General features: G+C 42.1%; 1 protein-coding gene across 1 annotated transcript in view; it reads right to left on the minus strand.

The window, feature by feature from the left end:
* DNAH1 (dynein axonemal heavy chain 1) overlaps positions 1-11794 on the minus strand; it is a 139761-nt gene that overhangs the window by 88111 nt on the left and 39856 nt on the right. The window contains exons 11-16 of the mRNA XM_044676631.1: positions 10669-10906; positions 6208-6327; positions 4356-4438; positions 3875-4016; positions 2897-3052; positions 804-1002 (exon numbers count right to left, since the gene is read on the minus strand). Of these exons, the coding sequence (XP_044532566.1) occupies positions 804-1002; positions 2897-3052; positions 3875-4016; positions 4356-4438; positions 6208-6327; positions 10669-10906 (938 nt within the window). The remainder of the gene's footprint in view (positions 1-803; positions 1003-2896; positions 3053-3874; positions 4017-4355; positions 4439-6207; positions 6328-10668; positions 10907-11794) is intronic.

Below are 11794 nucleotides of genomic sequence, written 5' to 3' on the forward strand. Positions count from 1 at the left end.
GGGAAAATAAAATATCCTTGAATTAAAAAAAAGATATCTCCAGTTTGTTGCTGGACCTCTTTGGGAGCCACTCAAAAGGTGAAAGAGTGAAATGATGAGGCCTGTGCAGTAGGAAGATGATGATGGTGACTGTGCAAAGAATGGATGGCACAGAGGAGAAACAGGAAGCATCAACACACCTGGATAACTAAGTACCTGTGTAGTGGGGCAGTAGTTAATGGACAACAGAGTTAAAGATGACATCAACTTTTCTGATCTGGGTCAATGGGAAAGAAGTGGTATCATCAACAGACCAAGGGAAAGCAGGGACAGGGGCTTTAAGAACCCAGGATTCTAGGATCGTGAGACCTCAGCAATGAAAGGGACCAACCTCCCCCACACAGTCTAGTTGGGGGTGGGAGGGAAGCACCTAAGTTCAAATCTGATCTCAGATACTGACTAGCTGTATGACCCTGTGCAAATCTGTTATTTAACCTCTGTTTGCCTTGGTTTCTTCATTTATACAGTGGGAATAGTAATAGCCCCTACCTTCCAGGGCTATTGTGAAGATTAAATGAGAAAATATTTGTAAAGTGCTTTGCACAGTGCCTGGCACATTGCTAGAATGTTAGCTATAATTGTTATTAATGGCAGAGCTGGGATCCAAATTCAGGTCTCAGCTCTAAGATCTTCTAAGGTCAGGATTTTAACCCCTGGTGCCAAGCTAAACGAGTCTATTCCTTGTTCCCCACTATATCCCTTCAGATATCTGAAGACAGTGGCCAGGTGTGTTCTAAGTTTTTTTCTCAGAGCCATGGGGTTACCTGGAACATCTCTGAACTGCTTCACACACTTGTGAATCGTCTTGAAGGACTCAATCACAATCTTTTCCAGCTGCTCGGCATCGATGGCAGACAGAGGATCATTCATCCAGCTTTCTGAACTACGTAACCAGTCGGAAGCTGTGGTCCACAGGTCCCAGTAAGGCTGGAACTCCTTGATCATCTTGAAAAGTTTGTCATACTACAGAAGAGAAAACAGCACACTGTTAGGGTCCTAGTCCCCATTTTAACAACTGTTAGTGGGTTTCACTTCCAGGAGCCAAGATGGTGGAGTAAGAAATATTTTAAGCTCACCAAAACCCATCTCCAAAAAACCTACCCCCCTAAAAAGCCTCAAAACAAATTTTGGAATGGCAGAACCAACAAAAGACAGAGTGGAGCAGGGTTTCAGTCAAAGAAAATGTAGAAGGACAATAGGAAGGACTCGTCTTGTCTTGTTGGAGTAAAAGGGAAGAGCAGTGGAACCAGCAGCTTGAGGAACAGCCCAGCACATGCTGAGGAGGTTGAGGAGTGACCTGGTACAGGCACATCCAGCAACACCAAGAAGAGCTGGCAGCTGAGGAGCAGAATCCAGCTACATCCACTGTGTGTGGCATCTGGGGAAACCCAAGGGTAGTACTCCCTCCACCCCAGTGGTACAGCTTAACTTCAATATATAGGCAAAATCATGAAAAAAGTCCCCCAAAATGAGCAAAAGACCAAGTAAGTACCTGACTCTGGAAAGCTATTTCAGCAAAAGATCAAAATTCAAGCCCAGATGTGGACAGCAATGCTAAAACAGAAATGTGTGAAGCTCAAAAGCAAATGTGAAAGGATGTTGGGCCCAAAATGAACTCCTAGAAGAGCTCCAAAAGAGGAACAAAAAATAATAAGAGACTTAGAAGTAAAAATAGAAAAGAAAATGATAGAAAAAAGTCAATAGCTTAGAACTGTGTTGGCAAACCTATGGCACCTGTGCTGGAGGGAACTATTCCCTTCCCCTACTCCACCACGCACAAATTCCTGTGGCTCCCTATCACCTCCACGATCAAATATAAAATCTTCTGTTTGGCTCTGAAAGCCTTGAATGGTTTCATTTTTGTTTTTGCCTCTCTAGCATAGTGCATACCATAGAGCTTGCCTGACAGCAGGTCCTTAACAAATGCCTGTGATTGACTGACTGTTTCACTCCCCTAGTTCCCCACTTCTGCAAAGAATGAAGGGAAGGTACTTTCTCATATTTCTTCTATGTGGTCAAGCTCTGTCACCATGATTCCAAAAGTACTATTTCCATTTCTAAGTTTTTCAATAACATTTTCATATTATATAGTATTGAATCTACAAATTAGGTAGCACTGTAATTTTTATGATATTGGCAAACCTACTCTTGAGCATGAAATATCCCACTAATAAAATCATTCTGCATTCTGTTAAAGAGTGTTTGTGATTATATCTATATAGCTCTTGAGTATGCCTTTGTAGAATGGCTCCCAGATTTTTTTTAATACACCTTAAGGAGGTCAAAGATAAATTTTATATAAAATGATGCAAACTGAAGCAAGCAGAACCAGGAAACCACAGTGACTACAATAATATAAATTAAAAAAAAAAAACAGAAAAAAGAGGAAAAAAAGGAAAAAACTGAAATTCTGTTGGTTTATAAACCATAATGAATAATGGGAGAGCAGGATGTCTCAAAAATCAGAGTCAAGAGAAGATAATATTTTGGGCCCATACCTACATCCTTAATCAAAGGGAATGTGCATTTAGTAAAGTACATCTTTTTTTTTAAACTCTTACTTCTGACTTGGAATCATTACTAAGAACCAGTTCCAAGGCAGAAGAGTGGTAAGGGCTAGGCAATGGGGGTTAAGGGATCTGCCCAGGGTCATACAGCTAGGAAGTGTCTGAGGCCACATTTGAACCCAAGACCTCCTGTCTCCAGGCCTAGCTCTCTATCCACTAAGCTTCTTAGCTCCCTTACTCAAGTATATGTCAGATGGAGGAAGAGGACAATATAGAAGGGAAAGGGTAGAGAAAGAGATAGGAAGACAGAATAGGAAGGCAAGTCTCAGCTGTGTCACCTAGGAACCTACATTTGTGTTTGGCATCCCAAAAATCCTCTCTCGATTATTATAGAGCATGGCCAACTGTTGGCATTCCTTGAGCTGCTTCTTGACCCTCCTCACTTCATTGGCTACCTCATGTGCACGTGCAATGTCTGTGTGAATGGAAAATCCAGCCACCATCAACTAAGGAGAAAAAGACACAAAAGGTAAATGGAGCTTATTGAGCCACAGAAGGTCACAGAATGCCATCAAAGTTGCAAGGGACCACCTAGTCCACTCCATCCCCAAAAAGGAATTCTTACTACAGCATCTCCAACAAATGGGCCCTGCCTTTGTCTAAAAACTCAATTCTTCCCAGGCCAACACATTCCATTTTGGAAAAACTCTGTCAGGAAGTTTTTCTTTAAATCTATCCTAGAATCTGCCTCTCTTCAAATTTCCCCCATTTCTCCTTGTTTTACCCCAAACAGAACAAGTTAATCCATCTTCCATACGAAAATATTTTAAGTATTTGAATCCAACTTTCATGTCCCTTTAAATCTTGTCTTCTCCAAGCTAAACCCCATGATCCTGACATGGTATTCTGAGGAACCCTCCTCTGGTTGACTGATGGCCTTCCTAAAACCTTTTTTCAAATCTTAACTCCACAAGCAATGGCACTAACTTTGTGTCTGTGGACATGTCCAGCAGTGGGAGTGATCCACACATCTGGTTGGGACTGAGGGTCTGTTGGTGTGCCCTTCCCAGAAACTGTAGCTCCCCACAGCTTGCAGGGAGCACAGGAGGTAAATGTCTTCATACTATCATGGAAAGCAAGAGAATATTTCTATGTGCCAGTATGTGCACAAGGTGCATGGATACCCCATTCCCATCTGTAAGGAACCCCTTCTCTAGTCCAAAGTAATTCTAAACCTATTGGTGCCATTTGTTTGGAGCCTGCAGCTGTCCCTATATAGGACATGGCATGGCATGGGGCATGGGGCTTCTGCAGTCCCAGAGAAACACCTGAAGGCCATCCAGCTTTTCCAGAAAGTTGTTCTGATCCATAAGTTGAATCTTATGGAACTTCTCTTCTTCTTCCTGGTGCAATTCCCGAATCAAGTCAATCTGCCCAAGGATCTTATGGGGCCAGTTACTCGCTGCCCATCTGAAAGGGGAAGTGGAGTGAAATGGAAATTCAGATTCCTGGGACACCAAAGGAAAAGATGGGGGAGGCAGTGGAAAGAGCCCTGGATTTAGAGTTGAAATTCCCAGTTTTGCCAATAATGAGCTATGTGACCTTGGCTAAGTCATTATTTAATGTCTTTGGGTCTCAGTTTTCTCATCTAGAAGAGGAAGGTGAAATGGGCTAAAATGGATCCAACAAACCCTCCAACTCTAAATCCTGAGAACTTACATCAGTGGAGAGTAACATTGAACCCTTTTCCCTAAAAGGCCAGTAAGGAGGAAAGGTGAGAGTAGAGGTGGGCTCTGAATGCTCACTTACTTGTCATTGAAATCATCATTAGTAAGATTGTAAAAAAAATCATCTGTGACCTGATAATCATCCATGACTTTCACTATCCTTTCCTGCAGAGAGAGATAAGAACACAGGTTCAATTGACCTGAGTCATTCTTAGAATCAAAGTCCCCACTTCTAAGAAACACCCAAACTTAAGGGATAGGCAAAGAGGGGTGGACAGAGGCTCCCCAAAGAGGGTTCTTCCCTTGTCCTCAGCCTGGAAACTGTCCAAAATCAGAGATGTAGAAGGATTGTCCCAAGGGGAAAGGACAGGCTGGGAGTATTTACAAGGGGCAGGTAGAAGAGCTTGTTGGCTTTCTGACCTAAAAGCTGGCAGTAGGGTCAGTGTTTCTCAGAATAAATAAACAAGCCTGATGCCAGAAGGGTATTTTGAGAAAGAATGCAACTGTAGGGTGACATGAGGAATAATAGTCACATGAGGATTTCTGTTCTTATTTTATAGAAATGGAAAAGAAGTCTGTAACACAGCAAGTGAGGGTCAGACCCAAGATTAACAAGGCTCCAGCCCCTCAGAGCTCTTTCAAAATACATACACAACTCTGCCATAAAGGGGAATGAATGTCACAAGTAAGGCTCAGGTAATGTGGTAAGATAGAAAGAGCCCTGGATCTGGGAAACTGGAGGCCTGGGCCTTCAATTAACACTCAGTGGAACTTTCAACAGGCCCCTGTCCTTCTGTGGAAGAATACTTAAAATCACTTTTTAGCTCCTCTAGAATATTAAGAAATAATATTTTTCTCTAAATCTCTTCCCAGATAACTAGGCAAAACCCTTTAGAAAGGTGGATTAATTAAATCAGGACAAAAGGAAAAAGGGACTTTCACTAAGTGGATGAATTAAGGAATGATAACCAGAAACTTAACATTTATCTAGATAGGAATATTGCCTTTCCCCAACCCTCCTATAAATAACAAGAGATTGACCCATTTAATCCATCTAATGGCAATTCCCTTTAGGGCTCACACTAGGGTCCATTCTATAGGAACTACCCTCTTCTATTCAGAGAAGGACCCAAACCACCTACTGTTCAATTTGAATTCTCTATACAGATCTATGGAAAGACCCTCTGATTTGTCTGGAGGAAGAGTGCACTGTCCAGGAGGAAAGATGGAGAGATATGGTTGCTTAGTTTTCGAAATAAAGCCAAGCTGTATTTTAAGATATCTTTCCCTTGCTCAAGATTCCTTTAAGTGTTATCTAAATTGGCTTGAAGCAGAGAGTCATATTAGAGGCTAGAGGGACTGTGCTAATTTGGACAGCTCTCTCTCCATGCTATAAATGGCTTGAATACAAATTAATTTTAGATTAAATAAGACTGTTTCCAGCAGATGGATGCTAAAATGCAAAGTGCATAATTAGTATTTTTCTCTGACGCTTCTCTGAACCTCAATTTGCAATCCCTTCCTTTCTCTGAAGATAAATAAATAAAATGAGGGAGTCCTGAGAGTCTATGGGTCTAAAATTCTATATTCTGTGATGTAAAGACTATATAACATTCTGTGGTTCAATAGGAGTAGTCACTGGCATCCTAAAAGGCAAGAATGGGGGTAGCAGCCCAGGGCCAAACTCTTCCTATGTGGTTGAGTGAGGCCACCAGAGGGAGCCTGGAACAAAAGGATGGCCCTCCACCTGCAGCAGCTGTGCCCAAATCAGAGATCTGCACATTGGGGTGTAACATGGAAGGCAGCACAAGAGAGTGTGCTGGGTCCCTAGGAAGGAGCCTTGGGGTCGAGCCTCGGCCATCTTCGTCCTCTGAATTAGACCCACGACATCACCATGTGTGATGTTCCTGTTGGCTCACGACCTGTGTCAGTACCTCCAGCCCCACCAGGGTTTCAGGGATGGTCTTCATCCACTCCCGGAGTTCAGACAACTCCTCGATGCTGTTGGGCTTTTCATAGATCTTCCGGCTGATGTACCGGAACTCATCACAGATCTGCAGGAGAGAGAAGGCGTCAGATCGCCAGCTCCTCACTCCCAAATGTACCCGAGACTACCATGTCCAGATGCGGGTCCCCAGGAGAGGGCCCTCCTCTACCGCCTCTGCCACTCTCTCCAGGGGACTTATTCCCAATCTGTGAGGCACTGGACCCCTTCTGAACTAAAAAGGAGAAGCCACTTCAATCCTATGGGGGCTTAGGGCTTTGAAACTGTCTGTTCCACTCCATGGTCACAACTTTTGACCACCAACCTCCCTTCTTTGCTCTCTAATCAACTCTGAGAATTGAGTAACTGCAAATTAATATGATCTGGGGGCAGCTAGATGATGGTTCAGTGGATAGAGAGCCAGGCCTAGAAACAGGAGGCCCTGGGCAAGTCACTTAATCCCCATTGCCTAGCCCTTACCACTCTTCTACCTTGGAAGCAATACACAGTATTAATTTTAAGACAGAAGGTAAAGATTTAAAAAAAAAATTTAAGAAGAGATTTATATGTGGCCTTTCCTTTCTGGGAGCTTTAAACATAGCCTTCCATAGACTTCATCCATCCCTCTAATCCAATGCTACTGGGTACTACAATGTGGTAGATGCAAAAATGTTTGTCAGGGAATTACATGAATGAGTGAATGCCCAATAGTCTGAACCACTGAAAATGAAATCCTGCCTGTAGTTAGAATTTCTAATCCTGGCTCAGCCACTAACTTCAGCTAGGTGAAGTTGCTTAAGCCCCTGGGAGCTAGATACTATTATTACCCTCATATTAAAAATAAGGAAACTAAGACAGAGCTCAAGTGATTTGCCCCTGGTCACCCAATGAGTAAGTGTCTGAGGCTGGATTTGACTCAGGTCTTCCTGCCTCCAGGTCTAGTATGCTAATACTGTGTCACCTAGCTACCTTCCTATCTCTGATATTTTTCATTTTTCCCCATGTACTAGCTCTTTCAGCTGCTCCCTACAAACACACCCTAGCCTCTCCTATCCTTTAAAAATAAACTAAACAAAACACTTCACTATATATATATATATATATATATATATATATATCCCTCAAGCTATTCTCATATCTCTCCTCCCTTTCACGGTCAAACTTCTAGAAAAAAATTGTCTACATTCATTGTCTTCACTTCTCTCCCTTCTCAACTCTCTGCAATCTGGCTTCTAATATAATCTCTAAAATGAAACTGCTCTCTCCAAAGTTACCACTGGCATCTTAATTGACAAGTAGATGACTTTTTCTCAGTCAGCCTTCTTGATGCCTATATAACATTTAATGCCTGTTGATCATCTTCCCCTTTGGAGATCTTCTTTCTCTAGGTCTAACCATTCTTCCGTCCTTTCTCATTTGGTGGACCCACTAGCTCCTTTGGATCTGACATTCCTATCCAGATGATTCCCAGATCTATATAATCAGCTCTAGTCTCTCTCCTGAGCTTTAGTCAGACATCTCTAACTGCCTATTGGATATTTCAAACTGGATATCCCATAAGTATCTCAAATTCAACATATCCAAAATGGAACTCATTTTCCTTTCCCTTAAAGCCTCCAAATCCAACCTTCCCTCTTTCTATCAAGGGTATCATAACCTCAGCATTATCCTTGATTGATTGCTTCCTCTCACCCCACAAATATAATTGAGTTGCCAAATCTTATCATTTCTATTTTCTCCATCTCTCCTGTCTTTCTCTCTCCTCACTTGCCTCTTCTACCTCTCATCACCTCTTGCCTGGACTACTGACATAGACTCTTAAATCATTTCCTTTCCTCAAGTCTGTCCCTGCATCCCATCCCATCCCACATCCCATCATCCATGCAGCTACTCAAGTGGTTTTCTTTAAGTCCAGGTCTGACCCTACCAAATAAACTCCATTGATTCTTTATTGCCTCTATGATCAAATACAAATGCCTGTGTTAGGTTTTTAAAGGCCACCATGTCCTGGCCCCAATCTACCTTTTCCAACTTTTATCATACTCTTTGGTGTAGTTTCTAACACATGTTACTTCATCTCCCATCTTGGATCTTTGCACAGAAGTCTTTCATGATAATCTATTAGATCCCCCCCTCAAAAAAAGTTACTACGGGGGGTAGCTGGGTAGCTCAGTAGATTGAGAGCCAGGCTTAGAGATGGGAGGTCCTAGGTTCAAATCTGGCCTCAGATACTTCCCAGCTGTGTGACCCTGGGCAAGTCATTTGACCCCCATTGCCTACCCTTACCACTTTTCTGCCTTTGGAGCCAATACTGTGGTATTGACTCCAAGATGGAAGGTAGGGGTTTAAAAAAAAAAGTTACTATGTATTGTCTACATATTTATTTCATACCTACTTATATATCTATAAGTTATCTCCTCAAAAGATGGACTAAAAGTTCTTTTTGTATCCTCAAAACCTGTTAGTGTCAGGTATAGGTATTTAGTAAATATTTGCTTATTGATTAGTTTATCTTGGAGAATACTGTAAAAGTTCAATATGAGTCAAAAATGCAGCTAAGTGGTTCAATAGAAAGAGCACCTGGAGATGGAAGGTTCTGGGATCAAATCTAGCCTCAGACACTTCCTGTGTGACCCTTGGCAAGTCACTTAAACCCCATAGCCTAGCCCTTCTTACTCTTCTGTCTTGGAACCAATACCTAGTATTGATTTTTAAATGGAACGTAAGGTTTTAAAAAAATGAGTCAGGGGCAGATGGGTAGCTCAGTGGAGTGAGAGTCAGGCCTAGAGACGGGAGGTCCTAGGTTCAAACCCGGCCTCAGCCACTTCCCAGATGTGTGACCCTGGGCAAGTCACTTGACCCCCATTGCCCACCCTTACCACTCTTCCACCTATGAGATAATATACCAAAGTACAAGGGTTTAAAAATAAAAAGAAAAGAAAAAAATTATAAAAAATAAATGAGTCAGGAATACAATGTGGCAGTTGTAAAATGAAAGATTATTAAATGTAATATTAATTTTAAAAAAGAGTGTGGTTGCCTTTTATAAAATTAACTCTCAAATCAGGAGTCTGTTAGTAGCTCTTAACAATTAAGTTTTTAATAAAAATGGAGATATAGAGGGGAAAATGGAAATGTAGGAAAGGAACAGAAAATTTTATCTAGCTAAATACCTAAGCTGAATCAGGAAAGCCCGCCAAAGTCCGCAAAAACCCCTTGAGAGCCCAGCAGGCACCAGAGCTAAGGCGATTCTAAACTGCATTGATATCCAGAACAAGGAGGTAACATTCCATTCTGGTCAGAACATATCTGAAGAACCACGTTTAACAAAAGACATTGACAAGCTAGAGACTATATAGAATAATGCTCCCAGGATGAGGATAAGACCAGGTGCTGTCTATGAATCAACAAACAGTTAATAATTGGCTATTTTGTGCTAAGCATTGTGCCAGGTGATGGGGATCTGAAGACAAATGCCCTCAAGAAGCTTACATTCTGATCGGGGAGATGACAGAACACATACCAAACAGAGACAGATAACCTGAGGGCAACAGGACACTAGATCAAGGTCTTGAAGGAGACCAGAGATCCCAAGAGGAAGAGCTGAGGAAAGAGCATGTTCCAGGCATAAGGAATAGCTAGTGCAAAGGCAAAGAGACAGCAAATGGGAATATCATGAGTGAGAAATAGCAAGAAAACCAGTTTGGTCAGAGAGTAGAATTTAAGGGAGGGAGTAATTTATAATAAAGCTCGAAGAGTAGGATAGGGTAAGCTAGTGAACCTCTTTCAGTGCCCAACAAAGGAGCTTATTTATTATTATCCAGTTGATCCTGGAAAGGGTTCCTTGAGAAGAGGAATGACGGGTGAGGTAGGGGAACTGAAGATACTAAGCTTAAAGGAAAGGAGATTTAGTGGGTACAGAACAGCTATCTTCAAGGGCACGAAATACTATAATGTGAAAGAAGAATTTAACTTGGGCTGTTTGGTCTTAATGGGGATAGTTAGACGCAATAGGTACAAATCTCAGAAAGATAGATTTAGAGTCCACATAAACAAAATTTTTCTAACACTTAGAACTACCCCAAAGTGAAATTGTCTGCCTTAGGAGGTAAGGGTTGCCCCTCATTAGAAGTTGTCAAGCAAAGGTTGGAGGACCACTGGGTACACTGTAGACAGAACATCTTGTTGGGGTATGGATTGGGCTAAAGGACTAAAAGTAAGAGATCATCCTGTCATAGTTTCAGAGTTGTCCCTTCCAAATCTACGAATCTCAATCTAAACAGGCCTTGGACCAGTAGCCCCCAATAAAGAGAAAGACATCCATCCATCTCCTATAACAGGGCTATGACAGTAGGAGAAATAAAGTGAAGGAAGTAGAGAAAGGGAGGGAGGGGGCCGACTTTCAACTCACACTTTCCACTTCCTGGTGTAGGGTTTTTGCCAGAATGTCCAACATGGAGGTAGCCAGGGCTTTGCGTTTCTTGGAAAGGTTTTGCTTTGTATTTTCCACGTTGATGTAGAAGGGGCCAATGATGATATTGCTGGGCAAAGAGTTATCCAAGATGTCCTTTTCCTTAAGGTGGCTCTTCACCACTTCTCTCACTTCAGCAGCAGGAGGGCACTTCGCTTCATACTCACTGGGCAGGTAGACCATCAGTCATTTGTTTACTCATTCAACAAATACCTACTACAAGCAAAACACTGTGCTGGGCAAGTTTAGCCAGGGCAGTCTACCCTTGCTGGGCTTACAGACTTGTCAAAGGCAGTGGGGCAGTGGGGTGAAAATGATAACTACGACAGGCAATATGACATGACAAGTGCATTGAACAGGTGGAAAAACAAAGTGCTATTAAAACACTGAAACAAGTTTAGAGCTAGAAGGGACCTCCAGAGCGCATCTCTGCCCCCTTGTTTTATAGAGAAGTGAAATGACTAACAAAAGTTGCAAAAAAGCTAGCTCTGCTTATGACAAGCGTCAATAAATGCTCACTTCATGCACGTTGGATGATCAAACCCAGGCCATGTCCTGTAACATCAAATCCAATTTTCTTTCCCTACACCATGTCACCTCCACTGTCCAAAGGCAGGAGGCTGTTATTGGTAATGGGGAAAGAGGAGATGGTCCTTGAGTTAGCAAGAGAGACACACAGCATAAATTTGCTGCTCAATACTGGGCAGGTGCTATTGGGAAAGGGAATTTAAGCTGGAGCAGAGACTCTGCTTCACAGGGGTTCTGGGACTACCATGTCGACATCTGACCAAAATGGCCCTTCCTCTAATTTTGCCTTTTCTATCTACAGGAGCCATCACTCTAGATAAATACAGACATGGGAAAGGTGAGACTCTCTTGTACAGCATCACAGCCTTCCCAGCTGGATCAGAGAAGACCTAAGAACTTCCTTTACCCTTTCTAGAATGGAAACCTCCATGGCTATCCTCCCACTCTCCAAAGCCATTTTATACACACAAACACATCCATTTTCCTTAACGTGTATATATATATATATATATATATATATATATATATATATATATAT

The sequence above is a fragment of the Gracilinanus agilis genome, chromosome 1 (genome assembly GCF_016433145.1).
Source record: "Gracilinanus agilis isolate LMUSP501 chromosome 1, AgileGrace, whole genome shotgun sequence".
Classification (NCBI taxonomy): Eukaryota; Metazoa; Chordata; class Mammalia; order Didelphimorphia; family Didelphidae; genus Gracilinanus; species Gracilinanus agilis.